The sequence below is a fragment of the Hyla sarda genome, chromosome 2 (genome assembly GCF_029499605.1).
Source record: "Hyla sarda isolate aHylSar1 chromosome 2, aHylSar1.hap1, whole genome shotgun sequence".
In the NCBI taxonomy this organism is placed as follows: domain Eukaryota; kingdom Metazoa; phylum Chordata; class Amphibia; order Anura; family Hylidae; genus Hyla; species Hyla sarda.
The window spans coordinates 497905663-497923702 of record NC_079190.1 but is presented as its reverse complement, the minus strand read 5'-3'; the positions used below and the strand labels follow the sequence as shown (position 1 = coordinate 497923702).

Genomic DNA, 18040 nt, shown 5'->3' with positions numbered 1-18040 from the left:
AGTAAAGGCCGCTGTCAGGGGAGGCTCCAGGAAGTGTTGGCCTCCATGTGACCTCTGCCCCGATGCAGTGTAGGCATTGATGACGCAACTCATCAGTGCCTCAGTGCCTGCACTGTGAAGGACAAAGGACGAGGCGCAGCTGTACTGTATGGAAAATCCCTGCATGGAACAGGAGGTGAGTATCATTTCTTTTTTTTCTTCCTTCATTGTAAGGGGGGGGGGGATATCTGGCTACTGGGGGGGTTACCTAGTGACATACCTACTTACCTTATTGGGGATGGAGGAGGTTGACTGCAGGAGGATGGAGGAGGTCGGGCACAGCATGCTAAGGCTAAGTTTCTACTTGTTTTTTTTTTTTGTGTGCACTTTTCCCCCAAAAAACGCCAAAATGGCCCCCATGGTTTTTTTTCATTGAAAAAATACTGCGGCCAGATGTTAGCTGTAAATCAATGAGAAAACGCAAAATTCTTTTACCACTTCGCATTTTTCAGTTTGACATTGTTTTAATCCTTTTGGCTTTTTTTCCACTCTTTTTTAGCTCCTTGGCGGTTTTGCAAAGTCGCAGCATGTTGAGCCTATGGCATTTTTTTTCCCTGAAATCGTGGTGTTTTTAAATCTACGGGAGTAAAAAAAAAGCCAAGAAAAGCATCATGTGGGTTTTAACTTTGGCGTTTTTGCCGGCGGTTTTTATTTTTTTGGACTTATTTATACCTTTTTTAATAAAATTTCGTAGAGTGCCATTAAAAAATAAAAAAGATACAGTAGTGATGAAATTTGTTTTATGTAACGAAATTTATCTTTTTACTAACAACATTTTTATACATTTTTAAAACAGGGATCAATTTATGTGTGTGGGCAGGGCACTAAAAACGTAGCTGCTTAGACCATGGCTGCTTTTGTGAAGTGCTGTCCTGTGATTGGTTTAGAGAAGTAAGGAAAAAGAAGTCCAGGTATAAGTATTGCTGACTCAGCTCAGCTTTGGTCCTAGACCATGAAATAGCAAGAATGAGAAATAGCTGTGCACCATGGAAGGGTCACTCAGGGGCTGGAGGGGTCACTCAGGGCCTGGAGGGGTCACTCAGGGCCTGGAGGGGTCACTCAGGGGCTCAATAACAGCAGTGAAAACACTAAAATCACCTTGTTGTCACAATCAAGTTTGCTTTAATAGAAATCAATATAGTACAGGACATGGGACATAACTGAATGAAAAAGTAAAGTAAACACATGAGAACATATATGTATGGATAAGTGGAATCGAATTGAACGTAGACACACGCACATACAGTCTATATACATCTTCTATACCCTTTTCATTTAAAGGAAAACTGTCACCAAGTTCACCCACACTAAACCCACACTCGTCCGCAAAAGTTCCGCTGTTTGCCCTTCACTTGTGCCCTGAAGGCGGGTCCCCCGCCGGAAGCCTTGCTTTGGCCCCCCTTGTTCGCATATTCATTTTCCCCTTGAGCGCAGCATGTCAGGAGAGTGCTCTGTGCAGTTTAACTGCGCATGCGCTGGCCCCTCGCTATACCCAGAAGTAGCGAGACGTCAAAAAGAATTACTTCGAAGTGCAGTGAGGGACCGGCGCATGAGCAGTTACACTGCACAGAGCACACTCCCGACATGCTGCATTCAGGGGGAAAGTGAATATGCGAACAAGGGGGGCAGGCTAAGGCCCCTAACTCCGGGACCCAAAACAAGGCTATCGGCTGAGGATCCGCCCTCAGAGCGCAAGTGAAGGGCAAACAGTGGAACTTTAGCGGATGACAACTCGGCAACAAGAAAAATAAAAAAAGTAAGTGACCCCTTGTTGGACTCCTGTTCACCCACACTATAACCCAGAGTATTGGGTTTAGTGTGGGTGAACTTGGTGTCGGTTTTCATTTAAAAATGGATTTTGTAAACCAAACAACTCCTTAAAGCACCTTTATATGTAATGATATTTGACATGAGGTTCTAGAATACAATCATGTAGCAGAGCTATGGAAGCCATGGAAGAGGAAGCCATCTACACCTTGGTTAACTTCCTATTTCGGAAGAATTTTTGTAATGGCTGTTGAAGTAGGTGGAGTTTGGGGTTTGTTCCAATCACAGAAGTAGGGGTGGCACCTATTACCTCCTAACCACAGACTGAGCAGCCTTACCCTGACACTTTTACCAAATTAATTCTTTGCCTATTCTTGGTTTAGAAATGGAGATGAAAATGACTGAAAATCTGTCTCTTAGTCGCATCTCCCTCTGTTAGAGTCTATTCACACTGCAGAATTTCTGCTTGCGGAATTCTGGCTTAAATTAAAGCCCATAGACTTCTATGGGATTCCGCACTCCCATTCACATTTCTGAATTTCCACCCATCTTATAAGGTGCTGGATGTTTCAGACCTCCTGGTAACTGACTGCACAGAGGCACATTCACAGTGTAGGGTCCATCCCAATGAGGTCACCTTATCGCGGTGGGATGGTCCAAACTATTTGGCCAAATGGTGAGCGAAGCACCTACAATTTTCATTTTTAATCTTAGCAATATAGCATTACATATTTTATCTGTATCTTTGTGCTAGCAGTGTGCTGCTGTATTCTCCTGCTTGTCTAATAAAAGCTCATCCACTCTAGTCTAGTCACACAGCAGAACTCTGCCTCAAATTAAAGCCCATTCAGCTGAAATTCAGAAGTGTGAATGGGAGTGCGGAATCCCTTAGAAGTCTATGGGCTTTAATTTGAGGCAGAATTCTGCAGCATGAATAGCCCCTTTTTCTTGTGGGTGGACACACCTAGCTGGAGGGCTCCTTTAAATTAAAGGGGTACTCCACTGGAAAACATTTTTTTTAATCAACTGGTGCCAGAAAGTTAAACAGATTTGTCAATTACTTTTAATTAAAAATCTTAACCCTTCCAGTACTTAACAGCTGCTGCATGCTCCAGAGGAAGTTATTTTCTTTTTTAATTTTTTTTTCTGTCTGACCACAGTGCTCTCTGATGACACCTCTGTCCATTTTAGGAACTAGTGAAAGCAAATCCCCATAGCAAATCTCTCCTCCTCTGGACAGTTCCTGACATGGACAGAGGTGTCAGCAGAGAGCACTGTGGTCAAACAGAAAAGAAATTCAAAAAGAAAATAACTTCCTGTGGAGCATACAGTAGCTGATCAGTACTGGAAGGGTTAAGATTTTTAAATAAAAGTAATTTACAAATCTGTTTAACTTTCTGGCACCAGTTGATTAAAAAAAAGTTTTCCAGTGGAGTACCCCTTTAATGCCTTAGTATTTTCTGCATCCCTATGTAAATAACAAAGGGCAAAAAGAAAAAAAGCTCTAATAAAAGCTCAGCCACTCTTATAAATTCTTCTCCTCTAAATGTGACCATACACTTTAGGCCCCTTTCACACTATAAATTCATCCGTTTTAAAGACCTGTTATAATGTTCCGTTATGAAAACCCTTAAAATCAGCCGTTAAAAGGCTGTTACAAAAAACAAGATTTTTACATTACCCGTTTTAACCCGTCGTAGCCCGTTATTAATAACGGACGCTATTTTGTGACGGGAGAAAGAATGCATGCACTATTTCTCCCGTTACCTCTCCTGTCACAAAATAACGTCCGTTATTAATAACGGGCTATGACGGGTTAAAACGGGTAATGTAAAAATCCCATAGACTATAATGGGATTTTTTAACGGCCGTTTAAAGGAGTACTCAAGTGCAGAGTATTCCTGCTCCGTCCTGCCCGGGCTGCAAAATAAATGAAAATGAACCATCACTCACCTCCCTGGGTTCCCGCGGAGCGCCACTACAGCTGATCGGTCCTCCGGTCCATCTCCTTCATACTTCCGGGTGTACCTAAGCGTCACATGGCGCTCAGCCTATCATGGGCCGAGGCTGAACATCGCGGCGGCCGGCGATAGGCTGAGAGCCATGTGACGCTTCGTTACACCCGGAAGTAGGAAGAGGATGGACCGGAGGACTGATCAGCTGTAGTGACGCTCCGCGGGAACCCAGAGAGGTGAGTGATGGGTTTTCATAACGGAACATTATAACAGGTCTTTAAAACGGATGAATTTATAGTGTGAAAGGGGCCTTAAATTTGATGTAAATTGACAATTTCCACCCAAGTCAGTCGACAGGTGATTTCAACAACTAGCCGGCTGATGGCAGACTGTCACCGGCGGAAAAATAGTCGGCCATGTTTAACAGTAGTGTACTGGATTCAGTAGTCAGGCAAAAGATGTTTCCTCAGGAAAAAAAAAGTATTCTCAGAACACTTGTGGGGAATTCCCGGAAAGATCGTTCACACTTCACTAAATGTCATTGATCATGTGTGACCAAGCTGCAACAACTTTTAAGGAGTATTCCGCCCTTAGACATCTTATCCCCTATCCAAAGGATAGGGGATAAAATGCTGGATCGCTGGAGTCCCGACACTGGTGACCCCCCGCGATCTCGGCTGCGGCACCCCAGACATCCAGTGCACAGAGCAAACTTCTGGATGACTGGCGATGCGTGGCGGAGGCTCGTGAGTTCACGGTCATGCCCCCTCAATGCAAGTCAATGGGAGGGGGCGTGATGGCCATCATGTCCCCTCCCGTAGACTTACATTGAGGGGGCGTTGCCGTGACGTCACAAGACTCCGGCGCTGCACCCGACGCTCTAAACAAACGCCTTGTGCAGCCGGGAGATCGGGAGGATCCACAGTAGCTGGACTCCGACGATCAGACATCTTATCCTTTGGATAGGGGATAAGAGGTCTAGGGGCGGAGTACCCCTTTAATGGCCAATATGGACTGTAATGTGTATGAGCGTCATCAGAGCACAGCTCATTGAACAGTTGTTCCCCCATCAACCTACTTCTGTCTAATGTGTATGGCCAGCCTAACTTGTGCAACGCTTAGGGCTCACTCATACCGTGTCCGTCACAAGCCGGCACCACGACCCATGTGCGTTTCATGGCGTATTCCGACAAAAGAATGAATATGTTTATTCTTTCAATGAAGTCACGGGTCCGGAAAAGTGCAGCAAAATCCCACTGAGAGCAATGGGAGGCTACTGCACCACATTTTCCTTGCAGAAGAATTCCGGAGTAGAATTCCACTCTGAGAAGATGTAGTGTTAATAGGGCTCTTAAAGGGGTACTCCGGTGGAATAACAAAAAAATTCAGATCAACTGGTGCCATAAAGTTATACAGATTTGTAAATTACTTCTATTAAAAAAAATCTTAATCCTTCCAGTACTTATCAGCTGTTGTATGGTCCAGAGGACGTTGAGTTGTTCTTTACAGTCAGACCACAGTGCTCTCTGCTGACACCTCTGTCCATGTCAGGAACTGTCCAGAGTAGAAGCAAATCCCCATAACAAACCTCTCCTGCTCTGGGCAGTTCCTGACACGGACAGAGTTGTCATCAGAGAGCACTGTGGTCAGACAGAAAAGAACAACTAAACTTCCTGTGGACCATAAAGCAGCTGATAAGTACTGGAAGGATTAAGATTTTTAACAGAAGTAATTTACAAACCTGTTTAACTTTCTGGAGCCAGCTGATATATTTTTTCCCCCCACCGGAGTACCCCTTTAAGCTGCCCATACACCTTAAGGTGGCCATACATTTTCAATAACATCCGAATGAACATTATCATACCCAATTTCCCCGTACACAAGAACTTTCGGCATGGCCGAGCGTCCATGCTTCATCTCTGGAGAGAGAAGGGTTAAGCCATGGCTAGACCGCTCTGGCACCGACCAATCCCTCCAAGAACAAAAGGGTCAGGTGGTGAAAATCCCTCACACCAGACCCTTCATTCGGGAGACTGCTATACAACTTAGAGTAGTGTTTCCCATCCAGGGTGCCTCCAGCTGTTGCAAAACTACAACTCACAGCATGCCCGGACAGCCTTTGGCTGTCCGGCATGCTGGGAGTTGTAGTTTTGCAACAGCTAGCGGCAGCCTTGTTGGGAAACACTGACTTAGAGCATCGACTGAACCCAGCATAAGGGTAGGGTCACACATAGCGCATCCGCTGCGTATTTGGCACTGCGGATGCGCTACTGCCAGTCCCTAGAGTGTGACTCCAGCTATTATCCCCTTGTGTCCTGCTCGTAGTGGAGGATTGCTGCTGGGAGCAGGACACAAGGGGAAAACAGCTGGAGGCACACTCTAGGAACATGCAGTAGGGACACAGAGGGAGCTGTGAGTCTCGCGCATCGCAGCTCTCCAGACATCGCGGACGTTCCCCCTGGTCCCTGAGCTAGGCCACGAGCGGCCGCGATGTCTGAAGTACACTGCGCATGCGCGCCACTCGCAGCTCCTGTGTCTGCTCATAGCGGCTGACACAGGCGGGAAACAGCTGGAGGTACACTCTAGGGACAGGCAGTAGCGCATCCGCAGTGTTAAATAAGCAGCGGATGCTCTATGTGTGACCCTACCCTAAATAATTATAAGGTGCATGGGCTCTTTTAGATAGTTCTTGAATGAAAGCATGTTTGGCCAATTGCTATCTTTCCTGATACCTCTCAACTCCACCCCCTCTCCCAATGCCCATGCACAGGGACTTGCACAGATTGACTAGAAAGGGGTCTTTTGATGTTGCTCCCATAAGTGCCCTGGGCACTAGAAAGTTAAACAGATTTGTAAATTACTTTTATTTAAAAATCTTAATCCTTTCAGTACTTATGAGCCGCTGAAGTTGAGTTGTTCTTTTCTGTCGAAGTGCTCTCTGATGACACCTGTCTCTGGAACTGTCCAGAGTAGAAGCAAATCCCCATAGCAAACCTCTTCTACTCTGTGCAGTTCCTGAGACAAGCAGAGATGTCAGCAGAGAGCACTGTTGCCAGACAGAAAAGTACAACTCAACTTCAGCAGCTAATAATTATTGGAAGGATTACAATTTTTTAATAGAAATAATTTACAAATCTGTTTAACTTTCTGGAACTAGTTGATATAAAAATAAAAATAAAGTTTTTTTCCTGGAATACCCCTACAACTGCACCATCAAGAGGTCACCATACACAGTAGATGGCCAGTCGCCAGTCGGTCCAACCGAAATCAGCTTTAGCATGTTCCCAGTTGGCATACGTGGTACATGCAGCTCCTGACTATATGAAGAGTATATAGTATATATTATCCTCTACGCAGTGCACCGATACATAGACATAAGGGTCACTCGGTCACAGGTCAATGGTCGGTAGGTTCCTTATTCTTGATGGAGTCTATTTGTTGTAAACATAAGACAAAATAGGAGGTTGGTGAGTGCCCTCAGTTCATCCTCCTCTCTTCTCTCTGTGATAAGAAACAAAGAGTTAAATTTTTTTTCTTCCTAAAACAGGAACTTCTGGGCCACTCTGTACCAATGTGTTGTATCATATAGGTGGCATAGTGTCCTTATCATATAGGTGGCATAGTCAGGGCCAGATCATCATTGGCGCACCTGGAGCACCTGCTCCAGGACCTGTGCCCGCAGGGGGCCCCTTCACATTCAGGACATGCCTGCGGGCTGCTCAGTAGCGGATCGGGGGGGGGTGACTGTTTTAAAGTGGCCACAGCGCCGGCTGCTTGTTAAAGATCAGTAGCCCGGCCGCGGCCACTTTAAAACAGTGACCTGCTTTTTCTGTTTTTCATATTTCCTTACCTGGCCGCGCTCGGCAGGCTCAGGTGATGCGTCGGGTCATGTGGGCTGTGACGACTGACGTCTCCTGCGGCTCCTCTGTTCGGCGTCAGGGACGTCACTCATCATTTCCTGCGGCCGCTACAGGGCACAGTTTTCTTCATTACACCCCAGCGCTGCAGGAAATGATGAGTGACGTCCCTGACGCTGAACAGAGGAGCCGCAGGAGACGTCACTCGTCACAGCCCACATGACCCGACGCATCACCTGAGCCTGCCGAGCGCAGCCAGGTAAGGAAATATGAAAAATAGAAAAAGCAGGAGGAGGGGGGAGCAATGAGCAGGGGAGGATTATGAGTGGGGGAGGATGATGAGGCAGAGGGGGGTAATGATGAGCATGGGATGAATGATTGGCAGGGGGGTAATGATGAGCGGGGGGGGGGGGGTAATGATGACCAGGGGGGGTAATGATGACCAGGGGGGGTAATGATGAGCAGGGGGGTTATGATGAGCAGGGGTGGGTAATGATGAGCAGGGGGGGAATGATGAGCAGGGGTGGGTAATGATGAGCAGGGGGGGAATGATGAGCAGGGGTGGGTAATGATGAGCAGGGGGGGGAATGATGGGCAGGGGGGGTAATGATGAGCAGGGGGGTAATGATGAGCAGGGGGGGTAATGATGAGCAGGGGGATGAATGATGAGCAGGGGGGAATGATGAGCGGGGGGGAATGATGAGCAGGGGGGGAATGATGAGCAGGGGGGAATGATGAGCAGGGGGGGGAATGATGAGCAGGGGGGGTAATGATGAGCAGGGGGGGTAATGATGAGCAGGGGGGGGTAATGATGAACGGGGGGGTAATGATGAACGGGGGGGAATGATGAGCAGGAGGGAATGATGAGCGGGGGGGGAATGATGAGCAGGGGGGGAATGATGAGCAGGGGGGAATGATGAGCAGGGGGGGGAATGATGAGCAGGGGGGGAATGATTAGCGGGGGGGGGAATGATGAGCAGGGGGGAATGATGAGCAGGGGGGGGAATGATGAGCAGGGGGGGATGATGAGCGGGGGGGAATGATGAGCAGGGGGGAATGATGAGCAGGGGGGGGAATGATGAGCAGGGGGAATGATGAGCAGGGGGGGGAATGATGAGCAGGGGGGAATGATGAGCAGCGGGGGGGAATGATGAGCAGCGGGGGGGAATGATGAGCAGGGGGGGAATGATGAGCAGGGGGGGAATGATGAGCAGGGGGGGAATGATGAGCAGGGGGGGGGAATGATGAGCAGGGGGGAATGATGAGCAGGGGGGAATGATGAGCGGGGGGGAATGATGAGCAGGGGGGGATGATGAGCTGGGGGGGATGATGAGCAGGGGTAAACACGGGAAAGGAGGCGGGGGGGTGTAAATATGGCACAGGGGTTGATAAAAGGGGGAGGAAGGAACAAACTGAGGATCAAGGGGAATCAAAGTTGGGGGGATGATGCAGCATATAGTTCAGAGCTTCCAAGTCATAAATTTTACATTTATTTTTTCCCCTCAAATTTTCCTGTGAAAATTAGGGTGCGTGTTATATGCCAGTGCGTGTTATACGCAGATAAATACTGTAATTCAGCAGGACATACCTGTGTCCTGAAAGATCTTTTCGGGACACAAGGATGTCCCGGTTACCTTTCTGTGGCCCCGTGTTAACTTTAAAAAACAGGGGCCGCCAGGAGGTAGCCCACGCAGGGACATCACTGACATCCTGTGCGTGCGCCCGTAGGAGCGGAGCAACGAGGATGCACGCATGGTAAGTTACCTACACGTCATCTTCAGTGCTCCGACCACTGCTCCTCCGTTCACGGGACCTACTGCTATGGCCCCTAGGCCATAGCAGTAGATCATGACCCCAGACAAGAGGAGCGGTGGTCGGAGCACTGAAGTGGGGCAGTACACAGACATACGGTTCTCCAGCCATACACTGTATATGGCTGGAGGCTGTATGTCTGTGGGGGACACTGCCAACGTAATGTGGGGGGACTACAACCTACTGTGGGGGAACTACAACCTAATGTGGGGGAACTGCAACCTACTGTGGGGGAACTACAACCTAAAGCGGGGGAACTGCAACCTACTGTGGGGGAACTGTCACGCCCCCTCCCATAGACTTGCATTGGGGGGCAGGTCACGTCACACTGGCACGTCACATGGGGCAGAGTCGTGACGTCATGATCTTCCGTTCCCGTGGTCGGGAGCCAGAACCTCCAGCGCTGCCAGAAGCAGATACAGGTGGGTGCTGCATGCTATATTGCGGAGGTCCCCAGCGGAGGGACCCCCGCGATCAGACATCTTATCCCATATCCTTTAGATAGGGGATAAGATGTCTAGGGGTGGAGTACCCCTTTAAGGACCAGGGGAGGACTAAGGCTAAGTTTACAGAGAAGGCAAAAGCACAAGAAAAAAATTCCAAAAAATTACCATAACACAGGAAAAAGCAGTAGCAGTTTTTCTGTGTTTTTGCAGGTAAAAAAAAAGGGGGAAACCTAGCCTTAGGGGTCTCTGGGAGCAGGAGTCTGGAGGAGGACTTAGGGGTCTGTGGGAATTAGGGCTCGTCCACACTACGAACTTCCGCCAGCAGAATTTTGCTTGTTTTCAATGGGATGCTGCTGCTCTGTGCACACAATGGAAGACACAGTGTGTGGTAGTATTATTTTTAGAGGGCATGATGTTTGGTAGTATACAGAGTACACAGAGTTTGGCAGTATAATATACAGGGTACACAGGGTTTGGCAGTATAATATACAGAGTACACAGGGTTTGGCAGTATAATATACAGAGTACACAGGGTTTGGCAGTATAATATACAGAGTACACAGGGTTTGGCAGTATAATATACAGAGTACACAGGGTTTGACATTATAATATACATGGTACACAGGGTTTGGCAGTATAATATACAGGGTGCACAGGGTTTGGCAGTATAATATACAGAGTACACAGGGTTTGGCAGTATAATATACAGGGTACACAGGGTTTGGCAGTATAATATAAAGGGTACACAGGGTTTGGCAGTATAATATACGGGGTACACAGGGTTTGGCAGTATAATATACAGGGTGCACAGGGTTTGGCAGTATAATATACAGGGTACACAGGGTTTGGCAGTATAATATACAGGGTACACAGGGTTTGGCAGTATAATATACAGAGTACACAGGGTTTGGCAGTATAATATACAGAGTACACAGGGTTTGACATTATAATATACATGGTACACAGGGTTTGGCAGTATAATATACAGGGTGCACAGGGTTTGGCAGTATAATATACAGAGTACACAGGGTTTGGCAGTATAATATACAGAGTACACAGGGTTTGGCAGTATAATATACAGAGTACACAGGGTTTGACATTATAATATACATGGTACACAGGGTTTGGCAGTATAATATACAGGGTGCACAGGGTTTGGCAGTATAATATACAGAGTACACAGGGTTTGGCAGTATAATATACAGGGTACACAGGGTTTGGCAGTATAATATAAAGGGTACACAGGGTTTGGCAGTATAATATACGGGGGTACACAGGGTTTGGCAGTATAATATACAGGGTGCACAGGGTTTGGCAGTATAATATACAGGGTACACAGGGTTTGGCAGTATAATATACAGGGTACACAGGGTTTGGCAGTATAATATACAGGGTACACAGGGTTTGGCAGTATAATATACAGAGTACACAGGGTTTGGCAGTATAATATACAGAGTACACAGGGTTTGACATTATAATATACATGGTACACAGGGTTTGGCAGTATAATATACAGGGTGCACAGGGTTTGGCAGTATAATATACAGAGTACACAGGGTTTGGCAGTATAATATACAGGGTACACAGGGTTTGGCAGTATAATATAAAGGGTACACAGGGTTTGGCAGTATAATATACGGGGTACACAGGGTTTGGCAGTATAATATACAGGGTGCACAGGGTTTGGCAGTATAATATACAGGGTACACAGGGTTTGGCAGTATAATATACAGGGTACACAGGGTTTGGCAGTATAATATACAGGGTACACAGGGTTTGGCAGTATAATATAAAGGGTACACAGGGTTTGGCAGTATAATATACAGGGTACACAGGGTTTGGCAGTATAATATACAGGGTACACAGGGTTTGGCAGTATAATATACAGGGTACACAGGGTTTGGCAGTATAATATACAGGGTACACAGGGTTTGGCAGTATAATATACAGGGTACACAGAGTTTGGCAGTATAATATACAGGGTACACAGGGTTTGGCAGTATAATATACAGGGTACACAGGGTTTGGCAGTATAATATACAGGGTACACAGGGTTTGGCAGTATAATATACGGGGTACACAGGGTTTGGCAGTATAATATACAGGGTACACAGGGTTTGGCAGTATAATATACGGGGTACACAGGGTTTGGCAGTATAATATACAGGATGCACAGGGTTTGGCAGTATAATATACAGAGTACACAGGGTTTGGCAGTATAATATACAGGGTATACAGGGTTTGGCAGTATAATATACAGGGTGCACAGGGTTTGGCAGTATAATATACAGGGTACACAGGGTTTGGCAGTATTATATTTAGGAAGCACAGTCTCTTGTAGGGTTATAATGATTGTTGTCTTTATACAGAGGATGAGGAGCGGCTGTGAGGAACCAATGATGTCCGGGCATCGAACTTTACAGAGGAAGATGGAGCTGGAAGAAGACCTGGCGTCTGGACCAGATGAAGAAGAAAAGGAAAGACAACAGAGAAGACGTCTCCTGTGAGTGATTTTATGTTTGTGTTTTCTCCTGACCGTCCCATTAGGTCTCTCCTCACTTCTCAGTTTTGCAGTAATAATGGATGACACTGTATATGAGGCTCCAGCTGTTACAAAACTACAACTCCTATAATGCCCGAAGCTCTCCAGACATAATGGGGGTTGTAGCTTTGCAACAGCTGGAAAGAGTGACCTGAACTGAAGTGATTTTAGACCATGCCGCCCATTTTATTTTTACGGGTCCTGACTCCTGTTCCACTCAGTGGAAGGGAAGGGGGACTGTCGTGGGGGGGGGGGGGGGCATCATAATGAAGTGCTCCGTTTTCCAGGCAGCCTTAATCTGGCCCTGGGCATAGTGTCCTTATCATATAGGTGGCATAGTGTCCTTACCATATAGGTGGCATAGTGTCCATATCATATAGGTGGCATAGTGTCCTTACCATATAGGTGGCATAGTGTCCTTATCATAGAGGCGGCACAGTGTCCTTACCATATAGGTGGCATAGTGTCCTTATCATATAGGTGGCATAGTGTCCTTATCATATAGGTGGCATAGTGTCCTTATCATATAGGTGGCATAGTGTCTTTATCATATAGGTGGCATAGTGTCCTTATCATATAGGTGGCATAGTGTCCTTACCATATAGGTGGCATAGTGTCCTTATCATATACGTGGCATAGTGTCCTTACCATATAGGTGGCATAGCGTCCTTACTGTTACGCCGAGCGCTCCGGGTCCCCGCTCCTCCCCGGAGCGCTCGCTACACTCCTCTCACTGCAGCGCTCCGGTCGGTCCCACGGACCCGGGGCGCTGCGATACCGCCTCTGGCCGGGATGCGATTCGCGATGCGGGTAGCGCCCGCTCGCGATGCGCACCCCGGCTCCCGTACCTGACTCGCTCTCCGTCAGTTCTGTCCCGGCGCGCGCGGCCCCGCTCCCTAGGGCGCGCGCGCGCCGGGTCTTTGCGATTTAAAGGGCCACTGCGCCGCTGATTGGCGCAGTGGTTCCAATTAGTGTTTACACCTGTGCACTTCCCTATATCACCTCACTTCCCCTTCACTCCCTCGCCGGATCTTGTTGCCTTAGTGCCAGTGAAAGCGTTTCCTTGTGTGTTCCTAGCCTGTGTTCCAGACCTCCTGCCGTTGCCCCTGACTACGATCCTTGCTGCCTGCCCCGACCTTCTGCTACGTCCGACCTTGCTTCTGTCTACTCCCTTGTACCGCGCCTATCTTCAGCAGCCAGAGAGGTTGAGCCGTTGCTAGGGGATACGACCTGGTCACTACCGCCGCAGCAAGACCATCCCGCTTTGCGGCGGGCTCTGGTGAAAACCAGTAGTGACTTAGAACCGATCCTCTAGCACGGTCCACGCCAATCCCTCTCTGGCACAGAGGATCCACTACCTGCCAGCCGGCATCGTGACAGTAGATCCGGCCATGGATCCCGCTGAAGTTCCTCTGCCAGTTGTCGCTGACCTCACCACGGTGGTCGCCCAGCAGTCACAACAGATTGCGCAACAAGGCCAACAGCTGTCTCAACTGACTGTTATGCTACAACAGTTACTACCACAGCTCCAGCAACCATCTCCTCCGCCAGCTCCTGTACCTCCTCCGCAGCGAGTGGCCGCTTCTGGACTACGACTATCCTTGCCGGATAAATTTGATGGGGACTCTAAGTTTTGCCGTGGCTTCCTTTCCCAATGTTCATTACACTTGGAGATGATGTCGGACCAGTTCCCCACTGAAAGGTCTAAGGTGGCTTTCGTAGTCAGCCTGCTGTCTGGAAAAGCCCTGGCTTGGGCCACACCGCTCTGGGACCGCAATGACCCCGTCACTGCCTCTGTACACTCCTTCTTCTCGGAAATTCGAAGTGTCTTTGAGGAACCTGCCCGAGCCTCTTCTGCTGAGACTGCCCTGTTGAACCTGGTCCAGGGTAATTCTTCCGTTGGCGAGTATGCCGTACAATTCCGTACTCTTGCTTCTGAATTATCCTGGAACAATGAGGCCCTCTGCGCGACCTTTAAAAAAGGCCTATCCAGCAACATTAAAGATGTTCTGGCCGCACGAGAAATGCCTGCTAATCTTCATGAACTTATTCACCTAGCCACTCGCATTGACATGCGTTTTTCCGAAAGGCGTCAGGAGCTCCGCCAAGATATGGACTCTGTTCGCACGAGGCGTTTCTTCTCCTCGGCTCCTCTCTCCTCTGGTTCCCTGCAATCTGTTCCTGTGCCTCCCGCCGTGGAGGCTATGCAGGTCGACCGGTCTCGCCTGACATCTCAAGAGAGGACACGACGCCGCATGGAGAACCTCTGCCTGTACTGTGCTAGTACCGAACACTTCCTGAGGGATTGTCCTATCCGCCCTCCCCGCCTGGAAAGACGTACCCTGACTCCGCACAAAGGTGAGACAATCCTTGATGTCCACTCTGCTTCTCCACGTCTTACTGTGCCTGTGCGGATGTCTGCCTCTGCCTTCTCCTTCTCTTCTGTGGCCTTCTTAGACTCTGGATCTGCAGGAAATTTTATTTTGGCCTCTCTCGTCAACAGGTTCAACATCCCAGTGACCAGTCTCACCAGACCCCTTTACATCAATTGTATAAACAATGAAAGATTGGACTGTTCCATACGTTTCCGCACGGAGCCCCTTCTAATGAGCATCGGATCTCATCACGAGAGGATTGAACTTTTGGTCCTCCCCAATTGCACCTCGGAAATTCTCCTTGGACTTCCCTGGCTTCAACTTCATTCCCCAACCCTGGATTGGTCCACTGGGGAGATCAAGAGTTGGGGGCCCTCTTGTTCAAAGGACTGTCTAAAACCGGTTCCCAGTAACCCTTGCCGTAACTCTATGCTTCCTCCAGTAACCGGTCTCCCTAAGGCCTATATGGACTTCGCGGATGTTTTCTGCAAAAAACAAGCGGAGACTCTACCTCCTCACAGGCCTTATGATTGTCCTATCGACCTCCTCCCGGGCACTACTCCACCCCGGGGCAGAATTTATCCTCTCTCTGCCCCAGAGACTCTTGCCATGTCTGAATACGTCCAGGAGAATCTAAAAAAGGGCTTTATCCGTAAATCCTCCTCTCCTGCCGGAGCCGGATTTTTCTTTGTGTCCAAAAAAGATGGCTCTCTACGTCCTTGCATTGACTACCGCGGACTTAATAAAATCACGGTTAAGAACCGCTACCCCTTACCCCTCATCTCTGAACTCTTTGATCGCCTCCAAGGTGCCCACATCTTTACTAAATTGGACTTAAGAGGCGCCTATAACCTCATCCGCATCAGAGAGGGGGATGAGTGGAAAACAGCATTTAACACCAGAGATGGACACTTTGAGTATCTGGTCATGCCCTTTGGCCTGTGCAACGCCCCTGCTGTCTTCCAAGACTTTGTTAATGAAATTTTTCGTGATCTGTTATACTCCTGTGTTGTTGTATATCTTGATGATATCCTAATTTTTTCGGCCAATCTAGAAGAACACCGCCAGCATGTCCGTATGGTTCTTCAGAGACTTCGTGACAATCAACTCTATGCTAAAATTGAGAAATGTCTGTTTGAATGCCAATCTCTTCCTTTTCTAGGATACTTGGTCTCTGGCCAGGGACTACAAATGGATCCAGATAAACTCTCTGCCGTCTTAGATTGGCCACGCCCCTCCGGACTCCGTGCCATCCAACGTTTTTTGGGGTTCGCCAATTATTACAGGCAATTTATTCCACATTTTTCTACCATTGTGGCTCCTATTGTGGCTTTAACCAAAAAAAATGCCGATCCCAAGTCTTGGCCTCCTCAAGCGGAAGACGCCTTTAAACGACTCAAGTCTGCCTTCTCTTCGGCTCCCGTGCTCTCCAGACCTGACCCATCTAAACCCTTCCTATTGGAGGTTGATGCCTCCTCAGTGGGAGCTGGAGCTGTCCTTCTACAAAAAAACTCTTCCGGGCATGCTGTTACTTGTGGTTTTTTTTCTAGGACCTTCTCTCCGGCGGAGAGGAACTACTCCATCGGGGATCGAGAGCTTCTAGCCATTAAATTAGCACTTGAGGAATGGAGGCATCTGCTGGAGGGATCAAGATTTCCAGTTATTATTTACACCGATCACAAGAACCTCTCATACCTCGAGTCTGCCCAACGGCTGAATCCTCGTCAGGCCAGGTGGTCTCTGTTCTTTGCCCGATTTAATTTTGAAATTCACTTTCGGCCTGCTGATAAGAACATTAGGGCCGATGCTCTCTCTCGTTCCTCAGATGCTTCTGAAATTGAACTCTCTCCTCAACACATCATTCCTCCTGACTGCCTGATTTCCACTTCTCCAGCCTCCATCAGGCAAACTCCTCCAGGAAAGACCTTTGTTTCTCCACGCCAACGCCTCGGAATCCTCAAATGGGGTCACTCCTCCCATCTCGCAGGTCATGCGGGCATCAAGAAATCTGTGCAACTCATCTCTCGCTTCTATTGGTGGCCGACTCTAGAGACTGATGTGGTGGACTTTGTGCGAGCCTGCACTATCTGTGCCCGGGATAAGACTCCTCGCCAGAAGCCCGCTGGTTTTCTTCTTCCTCTGCCTGTTCCCGAACAACCTTGGTCTCTGATTGGTATGGATTTTATTACTGACTTACCCCCATCCCATGGCAACACTGTTATTTGGGTGGTCGTTGATCGATTCTCCAAAATGGCACATTTCATCCCTCTTCCTGGTCTTCCTTCAGCGCCTCAGTTGGCTAAACAATTTTTTGTACACATTTTTCGTCTTCACGGGTTGCCTACGCAGATCGTCTCGGATAGAGGCGTCCAATTTGTGTCTAAATTCTGGAGGGCCCTCTGTAAACAACTCAAAATTAAATTAAATTTTTCTTCTGCATACCATCCTCAATCCAATGGACAAGTAGAAAGAATTAACCAGATCTTGGGTGACTATTTACGACATTTTGTTTCCTCCCGCCAGGATGACTGGGCAGATCTTCTACCTTGGGCCGAATTCTCGTATAATTTCAGAATCTCTGAATCTTCCTCCAAATCCCCGTTTTTCGTGGTGTACGGCCGTCACCCTCTTCCCCCCCTCCCTACCCCCTTGCCCTCTGGTCTGCCCGCTGTGGATGAAATTTCTCGTGATCTTTCCATCATATGGAGAGAGACCCAAAATTCTCTCTTACAGGCTTCTTCACGCATGAAGAGATTCGCGGATAAGAAAAGAAGAGCTCCTCCCATTTTTTCCCCTGGAGACAAGGTATGGCTCTCCGCCAAATATGTCCGCTTCCGTGTCCCTAGCTATAAGTTGGGACCACGCTATCTTGGTCCTTTCAAGATTTTGCGCCAGATTAATCCTGTCTCTTACAAACTTCTTCTTCCTCCTTCTCTTCGTATTCCTAATGCCTTTCATGTTTCTCTTCTTAAACCACTTATCATTAACCGTTTCTCTCCCAAATCTGTTCCCCCCACTCCTGTCTCCGGCTCCTCGGACATCTTCTCCGTCAAAGAAATTTTAGCATCTAAAAAGGTCAGAGGGAAAACCTTCTTTTTAGTGGATTGGGAGGGTTGTGGTCCAGAAGAGAGGTCCTGGGAACCTGAGGACAATATCCTGGACAAAAGTCTGGTCCTCAGGTTCTCAGGCTCCAAGAAGAGGGGGAGACCCAAGGGGGGGGGGTACTGTTACGCCGAGCGCTCCGGGT

At 48.1% G+C, this 18040-nt stretch overlaps 1 protein-coding gene across 1 annotated transcript in view; it reads right to left on the bottom strand.

Annotated features, from left to right (window-relative positions):
• Positions 1 to 6864: 6864 nt before the first annotated feature.
• Positions 6865 to 18040, bottom strand: part of TMPRSS3 (transmembrane serine protease 3) — a gene marked incomplete in the record, with an annotated part of 200034 nt that continues 188858 nt past the window's right edge. Inside the window, 1 exon segment of the mRNA XM_056559761.1 lies at positions 6865 to 7262. Coding sequence (XP_056415736.1) covers position 7262 — 1 coding nt within the window.